This window comes from Numida meleagris, chromosome 18, assembly GCF_002078875.1.
Source record: "Numida meleagris isolate 19003 breed g44 Domestic line chromosome 18, NumMel1.0, whole genome shotgun sequence".
In the NCBI taxonomy this organism is placed as follows: domain Eukaryota; kingdom Metazoa; phylum Chordata; class Aves; order Galliformes; family Numididae; genus Numida; species Numida meleagris.
The window spans coordinates 8,370,653-8,393,152 of NC_034426.1; the positions used below are offsets into that span (position 1 = coordinate 8,370,653).

Consider the following 22,500-nt stretch of genomic DNA (forward strand, 5'->3'; position numbering starts at 1 on the left):
CACACATGTCCCACACATGTCCCACACATGTCCCACACATGTCCCACACATGTCCCACACATGTCCCACACATGTCCCACACATGTCCCACACATGTCCCTCTGTACAATCAGGCTAAGTCAAAGAACAAATGAGCAGCTGCTCAGCAGAAAAGAGGGCACCAAGAGGATGGGTAGAAGAGCTGCACTGGCTTACTGTCTGCCTAAGCAATTGCAAAACCATTGGCACAGTAGTTCTGCGAGCTCAAGCATTGCCATCCTTACAAAAAAAAAAATAACAGAGAAGAACAAGAAATCCTGTGCCAGCTGCTTGCAATACAACGCACTTCTTCTTGCCCATCCTTGTGTAGACATGTTTGCTTATTGTATTTTCTTTTCAATGAAGAGGTCGCATGTGTGACATATGTGTGACATATGTGTACAGATATGTCTTCTCAGCTCTTCGGAGAGGTGTTGTCTCCATCTCTTTTTCTGCCCAGCACTTGTGGATCTTAGTTCTAGCAGACACCTCAAAGCATTTTGCAGGAAGATTATTCACATCGACCAGAGGAAGATCAGCACCAGACGCTTCCTCTATTAATTTTTTTTAATGAGTTACTTTTTTCCTACTTGTATCCATCTTTTTGCTATGCCCCAGTGACACTGTTGAAACTTGTTATTGATGGTTATGAAAGGAGAGATCTCTTGGTTAATTTTTCCTAAGGTGCTGTCTAAGATTCTTTTTTCTGTTTTCGCAGTGTCTCAAAGCTGAAGATATGGCTAATGCTGTCATATATGTCCTCAGTGCCCCACCTCATGTACAGGTAAGCTGTGGTTGGGTTGAAGGACTCTGCTGTAGGTATTTAAAGGAGGAAAGAGTAACTGCTGCCCTGATATTTGCTAATCAGTATTGCAGCTGCTGTGTCAGCTGTGTGCTTAGTGGAGCTGGGGATTAGCAGTGATCCCATTTGTTTACAGTTCCCTTATGGCAGCTTTGGGACCATGCTGCTCAGGCCACCCACACCCCTGTATCCATCCAGGATTGCTCTGACTGCAGAGAAGGACTGTGGAAAGCAGGGGGAATGGGAGTGATACAGGCATGTCTTATCCCTTCTGGAAAGTGCTATCTGAGATTTGCTGACTGTCTTACAGCTGTTTCACGTTCTGCCAGTTGCCAAATGTGTTGGGCTGGATCCTGCCAAGGTGCTTATGCTGCCGGAGGGACTTCCTTCCTGGGAAACAAGAAATAAGTGACCAGCTTTGAGCTGGAACCAGGAGGAGGAAAGAATGGTGTCAAAGTTTAGGATGTTGGCTGAGTTGCTGTTGCAAAAGAAAACTTTGATCACGAGATGCTTAGCAAACCCCTAGTGTGATCTCTGATCCTTTGGAGCAAGGTGCAACCATCTTGATGTTAGATCAGTCTAGAAGCCCAGCAGCTCAAGGTCCTGGCTCTAGTGAAGCTGGCCTTCTTGCCTTAAAAGCACAAAAGGTCCTGCTGGGAGCTGATGTGGAGAGGTGTCTGCAAGCAGTGCTTCTGCTTCATCCTCTGAGCAGGACCATACTTAAGACTTGATTATAAACTTTTATAGTTCAGTGTCATCTCACACTTTTCTGTGCATGTTTGCCCTTTCATCCTTCCTGCTAAAGGCAAAACAGTTACATTCACTTTTATTTCTTTTTAGCACCTCAGCTAAATAGCCTTATTCCTAGTTGCAGGAACTTCCTTTGTGTGCAGCTTACCACGGTAATGGTACAGCGTACAAGTACGCGGTGCGAGGTTTAAAATATATGTCAGTGCTGCAGCAAAACCATGTACTGGTCTCTTCTAGATTGGAGATATACAGATGAGGCCCACGGAGCAGATATCATAGCAAATGAAGAGGACCGTGAGCAGCACCATGAATCCACTCCACTTGGAACCCTCTGGCAATGTAGGGGTTTCGTCAGCTGGCTAGCAACAATTTATTCAAGTACCGAGGATCGTGTTTGAAGAATTATTTTTCTCTCCCTCTCTCTCAGCTGGTGCTGGTACGGAGCCAGTTTTAAAAAATATATATATAGTAGTGGGTCTCTTTCTCCCCTACTCCTTTTGGAAACTGCATAAGAGTAAAATGTGTTTGAAAATAATGCAGGGAAGTGGTTTGTGGAAGATTGTCTCCAGACTGGTTTATTCTTCTTTTTGCTTTCTTTTCAAGGTTTGTTTGATCTTATTTGATGTCTGGACATAGATGAAGTGGCACAAGGTGTTTGCCAGCTTCCATGTGCTTAGGGTTTGAGATTTCCAGTGGATGTCATCCATTTAATTTTTACGTTTCTTCTCATCATTTTGATGCTTATTTGGTAACGATGGATGTGATATTTTCTTCTCTCATATCCCACTGCCCTAAAGCCAGTGTACAAACTCACCCTGCCTCCCAAAACCCTCCTTTTGTGTTCATATGAATTGTGCCTGCCAAGTTTGAGGAGGTATATCTGTGTGTGCTTGCTGTTTCTTTCTTTCTAGGTAAGTAGGTAAATAGTTTTGGGAAAAGTACCTGTATTTTTGCAGGTTAGAATGATCTTCTAAGTGGCATAGGTACAGTAAGAGTGAGTTGTTTGGTATTTTTAATAAAAATTAAATGTGCTGTCTTGTGACCACCTTTGTGGTATCATCCTTGGTATCATCTCCCAGCACTCTTGTTGGTTTTTTGTATGTTTGATATTTGCATGCATTGACGCTTTTTGGAAGTACTGATCAGTCTTCAAAAGATGTATGATGCTGTTTAAATGCTGATCACTCTTAAGTTGGTAATATTGGAATTTTGTTTATATGCAGAGATACAAACTCAGAGAGAGAGAGAGTGAAATGAACCATGCTGAAGCTGTCCGAAGTGAAAAGATGTTAGTAGGGGCATTTGCCTACAGAGCAGTAGGTAAAAGGTCTGCTTTACATCTGCTGGTTCTACGCCAGTGTGGCCCAGTTGTTTTGCTCTGGGTTTACTCTAACTCGAGGGAGGGGGGAGTTGGCAGCATAGCTGGTACTTGCACAGCTGGAGACCACTTGAGTTGTTTTATTTACTTTTATAGTGTGGCAGAAACATATCTGCATGTAGCCCAACTTGATTTGGAGCTGTTAACGTACGTGTTGCCTTAAGACTGCAGAGTCTCTCCTGCTGTGCTTTGAATTTCCTGTAGAACCTTGGCAGGTGAACACTTTGTTGTAGGTGGAGCAGGTATGATCAGTTGATCTGAGTGGAGGACTGAGAACCAGAGAAACTTGGTTTGGACTGTTTTGCTTATGCCAGTGTAGCTCTGTGGGAGTTAATTTGTGTTAAAACTCCATAAGGGAGACCAGAACCGGGCCAACACATCACGAATTTCAACTCCCTATATAACCTTGGGCAAGTTGCTTTACCTCTCTGCCTCAGTTGACCCATCTGTAAAATGGGGATAATAATACTTACCTACCTCACAGGGGTGTTGTGAGGACTCGCAAGCTGTTTTGTAAAGCACTTTGAATATGAGAAGCGCTATGTAAGTGCAGAGTGTTGATATGAAGTATTATTATTAAATCTTGTGATACATAGAATTCCTTGTGCCAAAGGTGAGCAAGCATAGAAGGCTACAAGGGGGAAAGTGGTAAAGCATTCCCTCGTAATGGTAAAAACAAAGGCAATTTGGCCCCTTTTTTTTCCTCTTTATAAATACACTCTCATGGTGTGTTCTGTCCCTCATCTGTCACCAGTTTCTGCTAGCAAGTACACGTAACCTTGTCTCTGGATTTGGCCTTTTAATTTACTGTGAGTGAAATTCGTGCCCGTGGCAAAGTCTTGCACTACTCTGATGTGCTGCCCTCCTCTGCTTAGCTGAGGCAGTGGCTCTGTGTAGGTTCTTGGTACAGAGCTGACTTTCACCAGCAGTGTTGAGTTAGATCGTGTCCCGCATGGAGCAGCCAGGCCAGGTCTGCACACAGCCAGTGATGCTCCGTGCAGCAGAGAAAGCCTGTGCTTGCTGGAAAAGCTCTTCAGCCTCCATGCTGCTGTGGTCCTTGATCCAGAGGCGTTTTGCTAAGGAAGGTCCAAGCACAGTTGTGCTTTCTATAACCCCCCTGTGATGTTCAGCTGTACTTAATATGAAAACTCGGGGTGTTTTCCATAGGTTTTCTTTCAGGGGAGATTGTTTAAATTCAACAGGTGCAGTGTGCACCATTTTTTAAAAAGAGAAGACAGCTGAACTAGAAGTTGAGAGCCAAAACAGAAAGAGTTAAGAAATTAGGAACTTCAGAGCATTAAAAAAAAATAGGCAAGTCTGTGGGAAGCACTAGTGAAATATCTGAATTGGTGGCTGTAACTGTGTGCGAAATTCAACAGCTGTTGAAATGCATGGCTGAGACAGGAGCTGGCTTATCTTTCTGCTCTGCAGATGTAAGGCCTTGAGAAGCGGCCAGTGTGGACAGTCACTCCTTGCAAACGCAGCTTGGCTGACCTGCAGCCCTGGAAGTGTTTTTTCTCCATGAGTATTTGTAATATTTGCACATCTTTAAAACATCTTGTCCTTGAAATGATATCTATTATGTTTTTCCATTTCAACTGAGATTTTGAGCGATGATTTCTGCTGCCAGATGACTTCCTGCCTTTGGCTGCTTTCCCATGTGAAGTGCAGCCCACAGAGGGGTTTGGCACAGGGTGCTCAGCCTTTCTGCCTCATGTAACCTGGTGGCACCTTGAGCCTTATTCCTGGGTTGGGATGAGATTGGCAATGTGACCGCGAGGCATTCAGAAACCCTAGACAGGAGAGTGACCTGTGTAATTTATCAGTAGGCTTCTAATTGTGAACTAGAAAATAAAGAATAAAAAGAGAGGCACAATGTGGTTCTTTTGTTGTACGTAGTAGTTTGTGTTAAAACATAACATCCTTTTTACTGTTCACAGCTAAATCTATCTTTTGTGAAGAGTTCAAACAGAAACATGTGAATTTGGTTCCTCACGGGGAAAAAATTGCAATTGCTTTCTAGAGCAGAATAGCATCCAGTTGTCTTGTCTCATGGATAACCTGTGGAGGTTGGACTCGCCCATCCCTGCTCAAATGAAGCTGCGCTCCGTGGGGGTTTGCTGAAATCCTACCTGGGGATTTCAGCTGGGTTTGGCTAAAACTATGCAAGGGATGAGCCAGTACTGCTGTGCAGACCTGGGTATTGAACTCTTTCAATCTCCTGCACTCATTTGAAGTGGGATGGATTATTGCTGTTGTTAAATGAAGGCATTTTTACTTTCCGGTCCTATTTCAGGTTGTCCAAGTACAGAGGCTCAGGTTTGCTGTCATTAAAACACAATGTTTTTGCAAATAAGTAGTGAGTAGCTGACTCGGCTGCCTTGCTGGATTTGAGGCAGGTGTTTTGGATACCTTGTAAATAGGTAGAGAGCATTTGTGGAATTAAAAGCATGTTTGTTTTTTTCTAATCTTGTGCTTTCCTTGTTTTTCCTATGTAATAAACGTTATGAATTGTGTTAAAATTGCTGCACTTCTAGGAGATGTTATGTGGCAGTCTGTGAGCACTGGTGACGGATCTCGGCTCTCATTTTGGGTGGGAGGAACCATGGACACAGCTGGCTCTGGTAGGCAGCAGGAAAAGATGATTTTACTCAAGAAATCTCAATCTGTGTAAACAATTCCATATTTTTGAAGGCTGTTGGTGCTTCCGAGTAGAAGACTGAAACACTTCTCTCTGCAAAATCCTTCTAGAAGAGATTGTTGTGGAACAATTGCCTTTTGAACGTTAATGTGAGGGGGAAATGTGTGGAATAAAACCTCTGCAGCCCAAAAGCTGCACAGGAGGTGGCTTTGTACCCGCTGACCTAGTTCCCTGGTGGCCAGGCTCTCGTCTCCTCATTTATGAAGGGTGGATTTGAAGTGCTCTGCCACTGGAGCAGCATTTTGGTTTGAAGTTTTGGTGACCGTGAACTGGGGTGAGACAACGAGGGGCTCATCTCATGCACTCAGGAGCCCCTTCCTGGAATGCCAGGGGAAGCAAGTCAAAATGCGTATTTCCAGGTGATTTGATGCTGTTGGGACAGTTTCTGTTGGCTGTAGGCCCACCTCAGCCTATCCATTTACCCCCATCCAGCAGCTGGGCTGCTGTCGTGAAGCACGGCGGTGCCACGTTAACCGGGGTCCCAACACCCCGCATCCTCCGAGACGCCCTCGTGAGGCGCTTTCCTATTTACTGAAGGTTTTGATTGGGGCGGGGGGGGTATGAGCCTGCGCACCTCCGACCGGCAGGTGGCGCTGTGGTGCAGGGCGCCGCTCTGGCCGGCCGGAAGTGCCGCGGTGCACGTGGCTGTAGGAGAGGGCGGGGTCACTTGTGACTGCGGCGCCTCCTCAGATGCTCGCGCGCTCCGCCACAGGGGAAGTCCGGGCTGTGCTCACGTGTGTGGCCGGGCCCTGTGCGGGGCTGGATCTAGTGTGTGGGTCTCTCTCTCCCCCCTTTCTCCTCCCCCTTCCCCGGCTGGTACGAGGAGACTCTTTCCCGTGTGGGTAGCTATGGAGCAGGCGCTCAGGTCCCTCGCCCGCAGGGCCGTGGGTCTGCCGTCCGCCGCCTGTAGCCGGTGCTTTGCGGCGGGCCCCACGCGGGACAAACGGCCCTCGCGGTTGTGCCAGGCTGCGGCCCGAGGCGGGGACGGCGCCCGCACCTTCCGTGGGGACCTCCACGCTGCGCGGGAGGGCTGGGGCTCGCCGGGGCGTGAGGCCTCGAAGGGCAGGAGGAGGCCGGAGGGAAGGCCTCTGCCCATCGAGAGGACGAGGGGGACCGAGATCCTGTTCGGAGTGGCGCCGTGCTCCATGGCCCTGTCCCAGGCCCGGAGGGACCTGTTCAGGCTGTTCCTCAAGCGGAGCGGCGGCCCTCAGCGTCTCATCACCAGCGAGTTCGTGCTGCAGGCCGCGGCCCGCGGGGTCCCCGTGCTCCACGTCGGGAGGAGGGAGCTGGATGTGCTGTGCGGGGGCCGCGTCCACCAGGGAGTGTGCTTGGAAGCCACCCCGCTCCGCTTCAAGAGTCTGGAGGAGGCTGAGGAGCCCGGTTTGGGGAATGGAGAGAGCCTGAACCGACGGCTGCTGTGGCTGGTCCTGGAGCAGATCCAGGACCCCATGAACCTGGGGGCTGTGCTGCGCTCTGCATACTTCTTAGGGGTGGACAGAGTGGTGACGAGCCAGAGGAACAGGTACGGGGTCGGCTTTCCGCTCCTGTGGCGCTCGGGTTTTCTGTGTTCTTTCCCAGTGAGGTCTCAAGCCTACGCTCCTGAGCATCTGCTTTAGAGGTTTTTCTAAGACCAACCTCAAGATCTGGAGTTGGGCAGAGCTGGGCAGTTGAGGCTGTGGGATGCAGTGTTCCAGGACTGCAGGGAACCGACCTGGGTTCTCTTTTTTAAAAACAAAAACAACGAAAAAAAAAATTTCGTGTTTTAATTGTCCAGCTGCGCACAAACTGCTGCAGCCTGTGACCTGGGTTTATTTTTGAGCCCTCCCGTTCCCCATAGGGAAGTGTATCCGTTGAGAGAACAAGATTTTTTGCTGGTTAGATGAGATTAGGTAGCACATGCAAGTGAAGAAAATACAGAAGTAGAAATCCTCCTGGTTTTCTTCTTCTGTTCTCATATGAAACTTTTTGTTTCTTTTTCCGTTGAAGCTGTCCCTTGACTCCAACAGTGAGCAAAGCAAGTTCTGGAGCTATGGAAGTCTTCGATGTCTACAGCACAGATGATCTCCGGAGCTTTTTGAAGGTAGAATGATCCATGTTTTTTTTTTTTCCTTTCATTATTTTACTATGTAGGGAAACTTCAAATAGCGCATATGTTGAACAGAGAAGGTGCAAATAGAGGACTCAGTTATTTGCAGTGTTCTGAGCTCCTACTCTGTGTTCCTGTTTGCTGCTGGTGGTGTGTGCCATAGGATCTCTCTTACAGGTGTGTGCCTTGTGTGCATGGAGGCAAAGTCCTCGAGTCTGGCACATGATGGCAGCATTGGGCAGCTTTTAGTGCAAGGGAGTGGTGAGAAACCAGGGCTGTGTGTGAGCTGCGCTGTCTGTGCTCCAGGGGTAGCTCTGCCTCTGTCCCTTTTGAGGAGGAGCTCATCAGATTGTGCTGTGACTGTGGGCAGGAGTAAGCGTGGACTCTTCCCACTCTGCCAGAAAGCTGGTGTTCGGCTGTACTGTAGGTCTGTGGCAGCCGGAGCTCTGAATGATGAAGTGAAAGGCACGTGAAGTAGGTTCATGTTGAAAAAGCTGGAAGAATCACTTTGTTACTGTAAAGCTTGAATTATTAACATTTTCAGCCATTGTAGCTGTTCATTTAATTGGACCCAGATTCACTAGCCTAACCATTGGTATTGCCTGGTGTGAATTTGATGTAACTTAAGGAAAAAAGTGCCAATTTCATAGGAAATGAAGCTGGCAAAAAACAGCAGCTCTTTTATTGTTAAAATAGGTCTCTAAGACAAAGAATTAAGGTTCTTTCTATTAAGGTGAGGGAAGGAAGGCTGTTTCTCTGGTTACATGAGGTGCTGAGCATTGAGTGCCCTGCTTTTTTATGAACTGATTTTTGGCATCTGAGTTTGAGGATGTGCATCTGCATTTGAAAACGTTTCTGGGGACTTATGGTGGTTGAGCTTGCACTTCAAAACTTCCACTGCATTGCTCTGTTCATTAACCTTATGCTGATTTGTTTAACACAATTCCTTCTTTATGCTTTTCTGGCAAAAAACCTTCCTAGAACTGTTACATTGGCAAAAAAAGTAATTTCAGTTGCTTTTTGTTTGCTTGCTGAACTGGAAGAAACACCAGAAGGAAAATTACCTTTTGTTTTTGTTTTTGTTTTTCTCATTCAAGGTTTATATCCTGGTTCTGGTAGGGCTTTGGTGGTAGAAATTCAAGGGATGTCAAAAAGGCAGTCAGCTTAACTGAAAATCTGGAGAATGTATGTGGTTATGTACAAGTCTTACTTTCCAAGCTTAAAAAGAAAATTGGTATTGTTTTTAACACTTGCTTCTCCTGTTCTCAGGCTAAAGCTGCAGAAGGCTGGGAAGTTGTGGGAACAGTGAGCCAGTCTGAAGCTGTGGAAAATGTTCCTGTCATCAGCTGCTCGGAATTTCAGTGGAATAAACCCATTATTTTAGTAATAGGTATTTCAATTTACAGAGCTTTGGTCTTATGGCAAGTGCATATGTGAGCGAATGATCCCCTAAGCTAGTTGCAGGTCTGTTATGTTCCACTGCACTTTGGTCTGGAAAAGAAAAGCTGAGCAAGACGTACTAGAATGATCTGCCTGCAAATGAAATACGGTCTCAGAAGAAGCAGGAACGCCAGGAAGTTTCTCACAGTGTTCTGTGTGAGCAGAGAGTGCTGTTCTCCCAGTCCTGAGCAACTAAACTGTGATTTCTCCAGGGCCCTCTGCTTCTCCTTCTTTGTGTGGAGGAGATTTGCAAAGGATGCTGTCCTTTGTAGGCAGAGTTTGAAGCTGCATAGCCTGACAGAAGGTCAAGAGAAGGGGAGCCTTGCGGCACCTAGAGGAAGAAAGCTGCTCTAGGCACCCTTGTGTGGCATCTCCTTGGCCCCCACTTTGTGTCTGTCACCTGGCACGAGAACTGGCTTGAGCTTTTACGCTTGGAAGTGGTGTCAGGCTGATGATGAGCCATCAAGGGGCTGTAATCCTGCCCCGTGCTGTGGTTTTCTTGGCTCAGAAGACATTCCTTTAATTAAAATGTTTATTGAACTCCTAGAAGTACTGACAAGACAGTGCAGCAAATCTGGCATCTCTACAAGATGTGTGAACCTATATTATAAAGGGAATAGGGAGGCTGGCAGCAATGCTGATAGACCACAAAGAAATGCATTCCAGAAACAATGACAACAGCAAAAGAAAGGAAGGAGGTAAAAGTGGCGGTGGTGTCATTACCTTGAATTATGAGAGATTTCTCCAGGAAGAAGTCCAAATATCCTTTTGTCAAGGGAGATTGGAGACTGATTGGTAGATACATAAGGAGAGCTCCCAGACCTTGCAGCAGTAATGATGTCAGTTCTCTGCTGAGCACTAACTCTTCGCTGAAAAGAAAATTGAACATTGCAGTTGTCTGATGCTGGGGTTGTTTGAAGAAACATCCTAGATCTGAATATGTAGCATACCTCCAGCCACAAACAGAGAGCAGCAAAGATATATTAGCATGGTAGTGAGCTTCCTGGCATTGCAGATTGTCTTGTAAGTTTAGCATTTGCAGACTTGAATTTCACCCCTCTGGTATCCTCGCTGGCTTAGCAGAGAATGATTTAGACAATCCACGTTAGTGTTGCTTGCTCTGGACTCGTTGCCTAAGGTGGCAGGCAGGCTGACTGGCCTTAAGACTGGAAGCCTTGTGTGAACAGGAACGGGTTGGGAGAACTTAAATGTCCAAGGAAGAGGAGCTGCTGGTAGTTTGTTCTTGCACATCGAGTTTTCAGCTTTGGGTTCATGGAAACGGTGGTTTTCTCAAGGTGCTCATTTTACACCTTGCTCTGGGCAGCCAGCACCGCTGCCTGCCTGGGTTTGAACATCCTGTACTGAAAAATGCAGTTGTTAAACTGGTGTTAATTGCAGGTGACCAGGAAACTCATGCTCTGTCATTTCAGCCAAACTCTGAGGTTCTCATGCACCGTGGTGCAAAATGTCTCGTGTGGTTTGGAGGAAGTGGAGTGATTGGAGCCTGAGTCTGATCCAATGTGGCAGTCTTAGTGTGGAGGTGAGGGGTGATGCATCTCGTCACAAACCCTTTTCAGTGCCAAACCAACTCCTCAGCAATCCATTCTTGTGATGCTTCCGTACTTGATGGGGAGCGAGCATTACCAAATAATGAAGGGGAACTATGTCAGATGCACTGTCAGCGAGAGACAAAACTGATACTGAAGTCAGAGATGTGAAGTGAGAAGCATTTTGTTCACCAGTACAGACTAGGATTTTATCTGATTTAGTCAATACTCCCTCCCGTGTGTCACACTCTGTGCAAGTTTTTTTTGCCTCAAATTTATGGGTCCTAATTATTTTATGCAGCCAGAGCCATAAAAAGCTTTGTAAAAGCTGGAAGCCAAATTGCTGCCTTTATTAGGAATCGTAAGACCTTTATCAGGGAGAGGAGAGGGTTGCTCCAGAAACTGTGGTACCTCTGGTAATAGATGCTGTCTGAGTTGGAGAATCCCAAGAAGCAGAGGTAGAGATGCCTCTGTCAGGTGGTGTGTGCCCCTGTGGTGTTACTGTGGGGTGAGTCTGGACCAGAGCACAGCAGCTGAAGGGGAACATTTGGCTTCCAGCATGCTGAGCCCATTTTGCTAGGGGGTAAGCAAGTCTTGAAATGAGCCAGGTATTCCTGCAGCTGTGTAGCTGTCTGTAGCTCTAAATAATGAATGTGGAAGAAGTCTTTGGGGAGCAGAGTGGGCTGGGAGGTCTGTGGTCTTCTGCATTTTCACTTGTCTGCACATAGGATTGTTTAAAGCCTCTCCCCTTCCATTTCCCTTTGTGACAGTGTGAGTCAAACAACTACTAATGACCTGGGATAGATTTCAACTCTGTTTCACTAGTGTATCAGCCCAAACATATCAGGGCTGTTGGATGGTTTAACAACTAATCAATTGAAGCCTCTGGTTAAACTGTCTGCATTCACAAGTTGCACCCAGCTGGTGGTACTCTCTGCTGAAAGGGCTGAACCTGTCACTATCGATAGGGACTCAGATTTGCTGTGGCAGAGGAGGCCGGTGGCCTTGTCTGCTTTGTCCCCTGGCAGCAGACTGTGTCTGTGGGCAGCTGCACAATGGATGCCTGCATGTGGGATCTTCATACTCGAGCTGCAAGGCTGTGCTTAATGCTGGGGTGCAGATGTGATGCACAGGTATGCACCAGAAGCACTGTGGGTGCTGGGAGCAGATCCAGGGAGGGTGGAGCGGTCCAGGAAGGGAAGGCAGGACAGGTGCCATCTGTCTCTGGTCCTTGTTACCCCATCGGAGTTGGGAAGTTACTTAACAGGAGAACTGTACCTATGAGAGGGAAGGAGGAGTGTGGCTGCGAGCTGATCTGAGCAGTTTCTTTTTTCTGCAGGTAGTGAAGGTGACGGCCTTTCCCTGGAGACGCAGCTGCTGTGCCATCGCATGCTGGTCATCCCCCCCGGCAGGGCCCTGCACCCGGGCATCGAGTCGCTGAATGTCTCCGTGGCCACTGGTAAAAACAGATCCTATACCATGGCATTGGTCTGAATTTCTGCATTTAAAAATCAAACAAGCATCCAGGCCCTCTGAACGATTTTCTTGTAGCTTTAAAATAAAAGTTTGCTGTCTTTTTTTGTTTATTTTCCTACAGGCATTCTCCTGCACTCCATCTGCAGCCAAAAGCTGAGGCATGGTGATTGATTTTTATCCTGGCACGTGGTGGAAGTCACCCAGCCCAGATCTTTGATGGCAAGAAGCTGCTTGGTGTTCCGTGGCTGTGTTCAGTATGGATATGGAAGTGCTCCTTCCAGGCTCTGCACCATCTCTGCAACTTACAGGGTGAGCCCCACTGACCCAGGGTGTGTTCTGGCACCACACCAGCAGAGCCCTGGCCCAGCACTGAAGTCATGCCTGCATGCAGTAGGTAACGCATTCCACCAGCACCTCAGAGGATTGGTTGTAAGGAAGGAAGACAAAGCTAAGCTTTAAAAGTAGACAGCCAAATCCTTCAATTTTAGCAGCAAAATAGCCAGTGGTGGCTGCAAGCCTTGTGTTTGTTGCACGGGGGACTTCTTACATTGCTCAGGCTGTGGGTTTGGGGCTGTAGATGAGTGGTGATGCCCTGTGCCTGGCATGCTGGTGAGAAGCTGGTCTGGTTTGGGACTGCTCAGTAGCCGTTTATTCACGATGAGGCAGTTTCTCTGTTACACATTGCTGCTTGAATGTCTGGAAACACACCGTGTTGTATTTGATTGTTACACAAGTCTGCAGCTGTGCCAAAGGATGGACATGACCTGTTAGAAACAGCTGTAGTGGGGGAAAATGCAGCCCATTAAAATAAAGCCTCTGTAAAGATTTGTTGTAGACTTGACTCAATCCTTTTTGTGTCGTATATAAATCCAGAGTGTGATTAGTGGAACAAGGCGGTTCCTTTAGGTGGGAAGGGGAGTCAGGAGCTTGTTCTCTTCATCCAAGGAAGTTTCCTTCTTGTGATGGCTCTGATCCAGCTGGATGCTGAGCTGCCCAGTACCGCTGTGCCCACTGATGGTGTGTGGGTTGAGGGGCAGTGGTGTCAGTGGCTTCATTTGCAAATATCCTGGTTGAAAACCAGCCTGGCTGAATTATTGAGAACCAAATGAATGTTATCACTTAGCACCTTAATTATTTTATTTAGCTACTGTGGCCCTTTGCATAGGATTCCTCATTAACACTTAATTTACAGTGCCCTTTAGGGATAATTTCAAACAATTCAGCTTAGTCTCCCTCCTCTCCCCCTTCCAAGTGAACAAGTAAATCACTCAGAGTGACTAATTAGGACTTTCCTTTGAGCTAAATGAAGTCTGTAAACTGGTCTGTGGATGTGGAGGTTTTTCAGATGTGTCCCTGCAAGAGGCTGTCAGCCTTGCTGAGGACAATGGCTCTGGTGGGATGGGATGTGGGCAGGACACACTGCTCTGCAGCTGCAGTGGCTGTGGAGACTCACCTGGCCAAGGTGAGCATGGAACACGACCCAGCCTGGGATGCAGTGACTGGCAGTGGGTTTGTTTCATGATGCTGATTGCCTGGCTGCAGCCTTTACTCCCTGCCCTGCTCAGAGCCCTCAGTGCAGTGGAACAGAGGGGCTGGGGCTGTGTCTAGAGGAGCCCCACATGGGTGAGGGTAAGCCGTGCCCTGCCACCGTGTAGGTGGGATCCCATACTGTTCTGCACTGAGAGATTTGGCTTTTCAGTAGTGTTGAGTACTCATTTCTGGGTCTGTGGCTGCAGCTGAGAGGGTTCCTGGTGCGGCAGAGTGTATCCTGAGCTGTCTCCCCTGCGAAAAGGCAGAACCAAATTCCCCCAAATGCCTGCTGCAATGTGAGCAGAGCTGTGATGCCTGAGTGTGAAGGAGTTCCACTGAGCAGAAGCTGAGGTCTGGAGGACTGCAGGGGTAATGGCTCTCGGGGAGTTGTGGAGCACTTACGTTTTTGGGGCTGAATGTGCCTGGCTTTTAATTGCTGAAATAAAAAGGGAAGGGGCTGGGGAGGCAGCTGGTGCGCTGTCCCTGTGATGTTGACTGTGCAGCCATGTCTGCCCCAGCAGAGGGTGCCCGTGCTTTAGATTTGCTTATTTTTTGCAAGCCAGATCTGGCACTTGGGGCTAGTGGAGTCCTTCCTCTCCAGCAGCAGGGATGAGGATAAAGCTATTGCTTTATTCTTGATCTATAGTTAAGTTTGTGTGTAAATATATATATATATATATATATATTTAGTGTATGTATTTGTATAGAGAGATTTCTAATTTCATACAAACTGCAGTTTCTCCATTAAAAAAAAAAAAACACAACGATTTATTTCTTTGTGCAGTACTTAAATATGAGGAGACCCTTCATTAAGTTTGCTTGTGTCTGGGAAAACCACGTGCCCTCCGACCACGCTCAGCCATGGCAGCTCACACCCCGACAGACAGGCAGGTGAGTAGCGATGGTGCAGGAACCTCTTCTGCAAAGCTCCCCAAAAGCTTTGAGAGCCCGATGCCTGCGGGGACCCTGCTGTTAAATACCTCCTTAGGCCTTGCTTTGGTGCTGCAGCGTCAGACAGGGCTTGCAGGGTTTGAGTTGAAGAGGCAGTGGTGCTTTATGGTTTGTGTTATCGAGAGTTTGCCTGCCAGCTCTGTTGGCACACCCAGGGAGGGCGCTGAGTACGGTCACGATACAAGTGGAGCTGCACCTTTGGAGCTGGAGCTTTGAGTGCTGTGCGGTTTGCCCCCGATTTAATAAATGCAATCCATTAATTGGATCATTGCCTGCTTCTGCAGTTAATTTCCTGGATATTTTTAAATGTTAAAATGTAGTTTTTATAGTCTTTCATTATTTTTAGCCTTAAGCTCAACTATAATCGTCCCTGTAATGTAACTGTAAAAAACTCGCAACTTTATATCATAAAGGAGGACATTAATTGTCATTTTTTGTGTACATCAGCAAGATCAAAACATGCTTCCTGATTACTTCTGTTTGTACGTAGAGTCTCTTTGATATTTAGATACAAATAAAGTGTGTTTGTGTAATTTGAAAGTCAATTCTTCCCTCCCTGCTGTTTGTCATGGATTCCTTTTGGAAGCATATTTACCAAATTGATTTTAAAATTCAGTAATTGCCCTTCCAAAATGATTTCTCAATAATCAAAGTGTCTCTAAGCGCGGTGGCAAAATATTTGTCCTTGCAGCTCAGGAGCCGCACTCCCCACCTCTGCCTTTCTACCAGGGTGAGCACAAATCTCTTCATCCCCCCAAAATCAACTCCAAGAGCCCTAGGTTCCCAGTGGGTGCACGGTCCCATTGGTCCAAGGGGTTCCATGGAGGCACCGAGGGTCGTCCTGCAGCACATGGATCCTCCGGGCGCGGCGGGGAATCCTCCAGTGAGGAGCGGAGTTTGTAAATGTAATCAACCTTGAGGTCTTGTTACTTCCACAGGTGCAATTAGCATTACCATCTGCTAATCCATGATTAACGATGTTTACAAATATGCTACAACATGTTAAAATGTGCCTGCGTTCCTTTTTGTTTTTTTCCCCTCTCCCTGTTTTGACGGGGTTTCCCGGCTCCCCGTGCTCCCCAGCAATGCAGGCATTTTGTTTTCATTATTTAAGAGTGGTGTTACACTCCAAACCAGCTGTAGGAATGACAAGTTCAACTCAGAAGGTCGGTGCTGCTAAGTGGGATTTAATTGCGTGGGGGCTGAGGTACAAACTGGTGAATCTGAATAATAAAACTTTCTTGGAAGTGACATATGGTGCAGTTTAAAGTAAATTTTTATTGATCGTCCCACGACTGATGTGTTAACGGATGGCAGTCTTTCCATTGGGTTTGATGCTGACGTGGAGTTTTAATAACATCACCCAGGAATATTGTGGGTTCTAATAGGAGGGTTCTATTTTAAAAAAAAAAAAAAAAGTGTTTTCTATTAACTGCCTCTTTCTTTTTAACATAGAGAGGAATGTATTATATCCCACTGTATGTCCTCCAGATCTAGGTTACGTGTAATTGCTCGGTAATTGGTAGAACCATGTAAAAGCCATGGTATTTGCCAGTCAACCCTCCTAAGTCACCATGAAATTGAAGTGTGATATTTATTCTCTATAAAATTTGCGACCCAAATGTTGTGTAACATCAGGCCTGGTTGACTGCAGTGGCATTTTGCAGGGCTGCGCTGCATGTGACTGCACATGTCCAGGGCTGTGCACCTGTGTTCCCTGACACCTGGGGGTGGGAAGGAGCTGGGGGGGTTGGATAGGAGGTTGGGGGGTTGTTTTGCTTTGAGGGAAACATTTTAGCCTCGGCTGGGCTTTGGCCTCGGAGTTATTAACGTTATCTTGAGGTCCAGCTCAAAATGATGGAGGTTTTGGAGGTAGCCCAAAGGGAATCCCATTCTCAAGAAATGCCCCCGGTTGGAGCGAAGCGTTTCAGCATCTTGCTAAGGAGTGTGTTCAGACATGCTTGTTTCTTGGTGATTTTTGTCATTTAAATACAGTTCCAGTCCAGAGCCCTCCAGCCCCTGTGCATGGGCTGTGCAGTGCAGGGTGGGCTCAGGGATGGCCCCTTGTTTGCCTGCTGCACAGCTTTGGCTGCACACAGAGGTAATGGACTTGCTTGTGATCAATAGTTTTATATACTTCAGAAATGTAACAACGTGCTATAGCTCGATGCAAAGTTAAACCTGCCAATTTTTTCATTCTTTTTTTTTTTTTCTGCCCTGTTTTAGAAGCTGCAACATCAGCAGTGTTTCTCCTGCGCTCCACAAGTCTTAGCTCAGCTGTTTTCTCTGGAGATCCAAAATGTGGCCGCTGCAGATCCTGGCAGTGCCACGCTCCATGCCGAGCTGCGGGTCCTGCTGCGAGGCCGATGTGTTGGGTAGCAGCAGCTCTCCTTAGCAGTCCTTAGCGCTGCCATCAGCTGGTGGCACAGAGGGTCCAGAGCCCCGCGGGTGAGTCGCCCAGCCTGGCCGTGGACGTGGCTGAAGGGACACAGCTTTGTGCTCTGCAGCAAAAGAAAGGGGCCGTGGTTCTGCCTGTGCCCTCATTAGCACCTTGCAGTGCGGCACAGCTCGTTCAAGCCATATCTCAAGGCTTTTGCTCGAGATTACATCTGTACCTAATGCACATTTTTCTATAAACAAGGGTGCTAAATGGCCTTTCAGTTCCCTCTGTAATGCCTTTTTTAATGGAAGGTCCTGAATTAAGAACGTGTGTATATATATATGACTCCTAAGAATTTTCTAAGTGATATTGAAAACCTATTGTGAGGTAGGATTTCTTCTTGCAAAATTATTTTAATGAGGTTCCGGTTTATTTTCTGGCTATATTTTACTTATTTAATCCTCCAGAGGCGTTTTTCAGAGGCAGCATCTCATTTTCAATGCAACTATTTTTAACGTTAGGGAAAACTACCTTGCTGAAATGCATGAAGGAAAAAAAAAAAAAAAAAGAACCAGAGGAAGATGTACGAGATAAGAATAAACTTGAAAAGCTTTGAGGTGGTTTATGGCTTCTCTTGAAAGAATAACACTTCATGTATTTTTGTTATGGTGTGGTTTAATGATGCTTGCAGGAAAAAGATAAGGTAGAAATGGAAATATAAAATTAAACCAGCAAAGTGAATGTGATTATTTTAGTTACTAGTATTACCTGGGGAAAATGCTCTCGGGGTTTTTTATCTAGTCTAAATATTTGCTTTTCTAAGTGGGAAAACCCTCGGCAGCACTGGGCTGCGATGCAAAGAGCTCCCTGGTCCCGTGGCCAGACAGGGACATTGCTCCCTTTTGTTTTTGGTAAGGAAATTTGATGGATTTTAAGGGATCTGCACATCGCAGCCGAGTTTGCTGCCCTTTGGGGTACTGCCCTGCTTGCAGGGATGCCCATCAGCAGGACCTGGGCACGGACCTGTTCCATCCCATCCGGAGCCCACGTGTGGCCTTGAGCTTCACCGGGTAGTTAATTTTTCAGTTTCTTCCATGGATCTGCAAGAGCGAGGAGTTTGTTTATAATTAAAGTACTTGAAGATTTATACTTTAATTCAAATAGCTGAAAAGAAGCAGATTCTGTGTAGGTTTCTTCACTATCAGAATCTAAAACAGATTATTATGTAAATTTTTTTCGATCCTAAATTCATTATAATATTCAATTTCAGGAAATGCTCTTGACCATCTGCTGCTGCTCTAAGAAACGAGTGTTGGAGATTGTTTACTACCAGAAATATCAGAGGTATCTGGGATAGATCACAGCAGAGTGTAAGGGCAGAGCACAGCCACTTGCATAAAGCCATGCCACAGTCACCACGAGCCTGGAGTTGGAAGGTACCGCTCCTCCCCAGCCCCAGCTCATGCTTTTCCTGCCATTATTTAGCATCTGTTTGATAATCAAAGATTTTTCTGACTCCACTTCCAGCTTGCTTCCACGCATTTAGGAAAAATTTCTTTTCTGAAAGAGTGGTGAGGCCCTGGAACAGGGAAGTGGTGGAGTTGTTGTCCCTGAAGGTGTTCCAGAACCATGGAGATGTGGCACTGAGGGACGTGGTCAGTGGGCACGGTGGGGGGGGTTGGGCTCGAAGATCTTTGAGGTCTTTTCTAACCTAAATTATTCTGTGGTTCTTTGAGGGCATGGCAATGATGGGTTAAGTAAGGTGATCTTAATGGTCTTGTCCAACCTCAGTGATTCTATGACTATGAAATATCAGAGCATAGCACGTGCTGGAAGTTGTTTTTTTGTTCCTGTTCTTCACTTACGCACAAACCATGAAAGTGCTGTTTCCATAGCTGGAGCCCTTCCTTGCTTCAACGTCCAGGGAGAGCTGACCTCCTCCTTTCCCCCTTAGGGGACATTTCTGCTCTGGTCTCGTGCAGCCCATGGGGATGAGAAGGGCAGGACCCCCATTCTGGGGGGCAGTGCTGAGCCTCCACCCATGGGTGCACTGTGCCCCCGGCGCTCCCCACCACGCATTGTGGCGCAGGGACGCCCTTTGTGTGTGTGCACCCAGCAGCTGCGAGCGAACCCGCGTTCAATTGCTGCAACCGCCTGGGGAATATTGCTCACTAATTATAGAAAACAGAAGACATGCTCCCCTCCTCTTGATTTTTTTTCTTTTTTCTTTTTTTTTTTTGATAAACATTGTCTCCTCTCAACAGCCGAGTGTTTAATTAGTGTTGATTGCTGCTCACATGTTCGATAACTGCTCATCAGGCGGAGGTGTCCACTGATGCAGCGTGGCCTGGAGCCCGGAGCGGTGGAGGGTGCTGCTAATTAGGGCTGCCATTTATTTTGGGAAGTCATGTGGACAGTGGCCCGACTTTTAGGTTGAGTTTCAAGGTTAAAGGGAAACGTTGTGAGAAAAGAAATGGCCCATAAGAGTGAGGAGCTCTGATGGCAGCACCATCACCAGCATGGGGACGCCCGCAAGGGTCATCCCTGTGTGTATTAATACATATATATAGTGCATGTGTGCCTGCCTATGTTTGTATATATGCACTTATGCAAAGCTCTCCCATTTAGAAGAGGAGAAAGCAGACTTCAAACACCTGCCACTGAGTTCCTAAGGGCAGCTACTGATGTCATCAGGATGATTTAGGCTGAGTGGTTTCCTCTCTTTTCCCAGGAATGTGTGCCTGTACCAGGTTTACCCCAGCATCCACAGCAGGGTGGAAGCATTGAGGGGTACAGGAGCATCCCCTGCCACGGGGATGTGGGAGATCCAAATGCCAGCACTGTGAGCGGGGCTGGGTGCTGCTGCATGGTGGTGCGAGCAAATGCTGGTCTGCTGCAGCTCCGTCCCCGTTATTTATTTATATGTTTATTTGCTGTGCCACCTGACAGCGGTGATGGAGCTGTCATGCTTTGGTGGCCACCAGCTCGTGATCCGGCACCTGTTCTCTGCGCTTTAATCTCTCCTCTCTGCTCGCATAGAGTCTATACATAACCCCCAGCCAAACAAAACGTGAAGAAAAATCAAATCTAATTACAAGCCATTGATTTCTCTCCAAATTTGCTTCTAATACACTTTTTGAGTACTCCTTGATTCCTTTTTTTTTTTTTTATTTTTTTTTCCCCATTTTTCCCTTCCCCTCTCCTACCCCAGCCGCTCAGTCAGCAGCAGCCTCCTCCCGTGGCGCTGGGAGCCTGCAGCACGCACACCGAGCCCCGGAGCGGTAGGAAATACGTGGATGGACACAGGGATTTTGCTATGGCCAAGCAGTAGGGACCATTTGTGTGATGCGGCTCATCTTAAGGGACAGGTAGGAGCGTGCAGCTTTCCTCATGGCTTTTTTCCTTCCTTCCCACTGCTCTGGGTTCTTCTCTGTGTGCTGCTGGATGAGCTGGGGTGGGGACAGGGCGGGACAGCGTGGGGCCGGGTTGTGACGTGTGTCACCCCTTGGCTTTTTGTTACTCCTTGGCTTTGTGTCACCCCTTGGCTCTGGGTCGCCCTGGTGCAGTCAGAGTGGAGGCCCTGAGGCCGTGTCACTGCCACTCATCTGTGGCCCTGGTGTCATTGGTGTGAGGGTGACGTCCACCTCCAGCAGGAGCCTCAGGAGCACTGAGTTCCAAGGGAGCATCTGGATGTATCGTGCGAGGTGGAATACATGAGCTGGAGACAGTTTGGTTGTGTTAATTATGGAAATCTAAAGATAATCTATATTTAATGTCAAATTTTTCTCAAATCTACTAGAGAATGAGGAGAATATATGCACATGATGACATTTAAATGAAGAACAAGGTGCAATTAAACTCCAAAATGTACAGTAGACTAATTGGGAGAGGATGACAAATATAGTTATCATCAGCAACTAATTAGGGACCTGCTTTAGCTTTCCCTGCTTGATTAATCTTGACTAGGTGATAATAAGTTGCGCAGGACAGGGTACCTCGCGCAGCGGTTTGGTGGCAGGAGCTGCTTTATGGCTGGGGAGCGCATGGGCTCATGTGGGACACGTTGTGTCAGGGCATGGATGGGTTCTGAGCAGTGGGGTGGTGTGGTTGGGGTCCCCACCCCATCTTGTTTTGAGGTTGGTGCTGAGGATGCCTTGGTCGCATCCATCAGTGCGGCTTTCATGTAGTCTTGACATCTTGTGGGCAGTGCCACAGGGTTTGTGGGGATGGTAAACACCTCCATAGAAGTGTCCCATGAGGCTTTTCCCTGGTTCCTGGTGGCTCTGGGGACGGAGGTGTCCCTGGGTGTCCCCGCGGTGCCCGCTGAGCCGCGTGGCAAGTGCCAGCCCCGCTGACACCGCTGAGATTTACACGCTTATCTTTTTGCTTTGAAAGGTAAGAATAATAGTAAAATGTTAATGCGGCACTCTTATGTATAATGCTGTACATAAAGGAGTGACATGACGTGAGAGACTGATAAATCATCGCCGCTTTCAGACAATCATCTGCACAGAAAGCGCAACGCATGGCTTCTCCCGGAGAAGGAGGGTGCTTGGGAGCCCAGGGCGGCTCCGATGCTCCTGGGAGCGGTTGTTGGAGCTGGGCTTCGTGGCGCTGGCTGCCTGCGTCCCTGTGCTGCCTGCAGTGGGATCCACGCATCCTCCTGGCGTCACTGGGCCAGGAAAGGCAAAAAGCGATGCCACGTGCCACGATGCTCACACGCCGCGTCCCCAGGAGGGGCGTTGTGGCTGCAGGGAGGTCCGGGTGGGTGCCCGATGGGCGATCCGTGCGGCGATGCGCTCAGCCCAGCCATCGCTGTGCTGGGGGTGAACTTGGCTCGGTCACCATGGAAACGTGGCTGGCCCCGGCGCTGCTCGCGTGTGCACAAGTCCCGTTGACCTCACTTAGAATTATTACCTTTGGCCAAATAAAATAATTTGTGTTAATAAAGAGACCATTTTCACTCGGCTTCTAAGCGAGCCTTCCCCAGAAGGCAGAGTGACTCCTTAATTACGCTTTTACTGCAAGGTGATTAATGTTCAATATGTGATACTCCGTTTAAATAAGTCGCTTATTAACACCTTTAATATGTTTTAATTTTTTTCCCTTCTTTTTCCTCCTCCCCACTGCCTGTGGCACGAGGTGGAGCTCTGCACCTGGGCACAGCACCCACGGGCTGAGCCACAGAAAGCCCCAGAATGGGAGAAAACCCAACTGGTGGGGGTCATTGGGAGCAAGATTAGGTGGGCAGCGTGCTGGGGACAGTGCTCCCCCCCGGTTTTGGGGACGGGGAACACATTGCTGCTGCTGTGCATCCCTAGAGCTGCACCTGTATTGCTCTGAAAGTGCACCCGGTCCAATTCCCCACTGCATTTCTTCTGCACTTTTGGGCCAAAAAAAGGGCGTTTGGGTGCTGACTCCTCAGTGCAACGTGAGAAAAA

The 22,500-nt window shown here is 47.5% G+C and overlaps 1 protein-coding gene across 13 annotated transcripts in view; it reads left to right on the forward strand.

The window, feature by feature from the left end:
• Nucleotides 1-22,500, forward strand: part of DHRS11 (dehydrogenase/reductase 11) — a 63,993-nt gene that overhangs the window by 19,199 nt on the left and 22,294 nt on the right. For 7 of the 13 annotated variants that reach the window (XR_002444012.1, XR_002444013.1, XR_002444011.1 and 4 more), the window contains exons 1-10: nt 297-802; nt 1,808-7,171; nt 7,636-7,729; nt 9,005-9,125; nt 12,062-12,181; nt 12,320-12,507; nt 14,513-14,619; nt 16,906-17,127; nt 18,330-18,495; nt 20,271-20,427. Coding sequence is in view for 3 of the 13 variants with exons in the window: in XM_021415753.1 (XP_021271428.1) it covers nt 6,210-7,171; nt 7,636-7,729; nt 9,005-9,125; nt 12,062-12,181; nt 12,320-12,369 (1,347 nt within the window). In the remaining 10 variants the exon portion in view is untranslated. The other 6 variants (XR_002444015.1, XR_002444016.1, XR_002444017.1 and 3 more) reach the window with 6 other exon arrangements.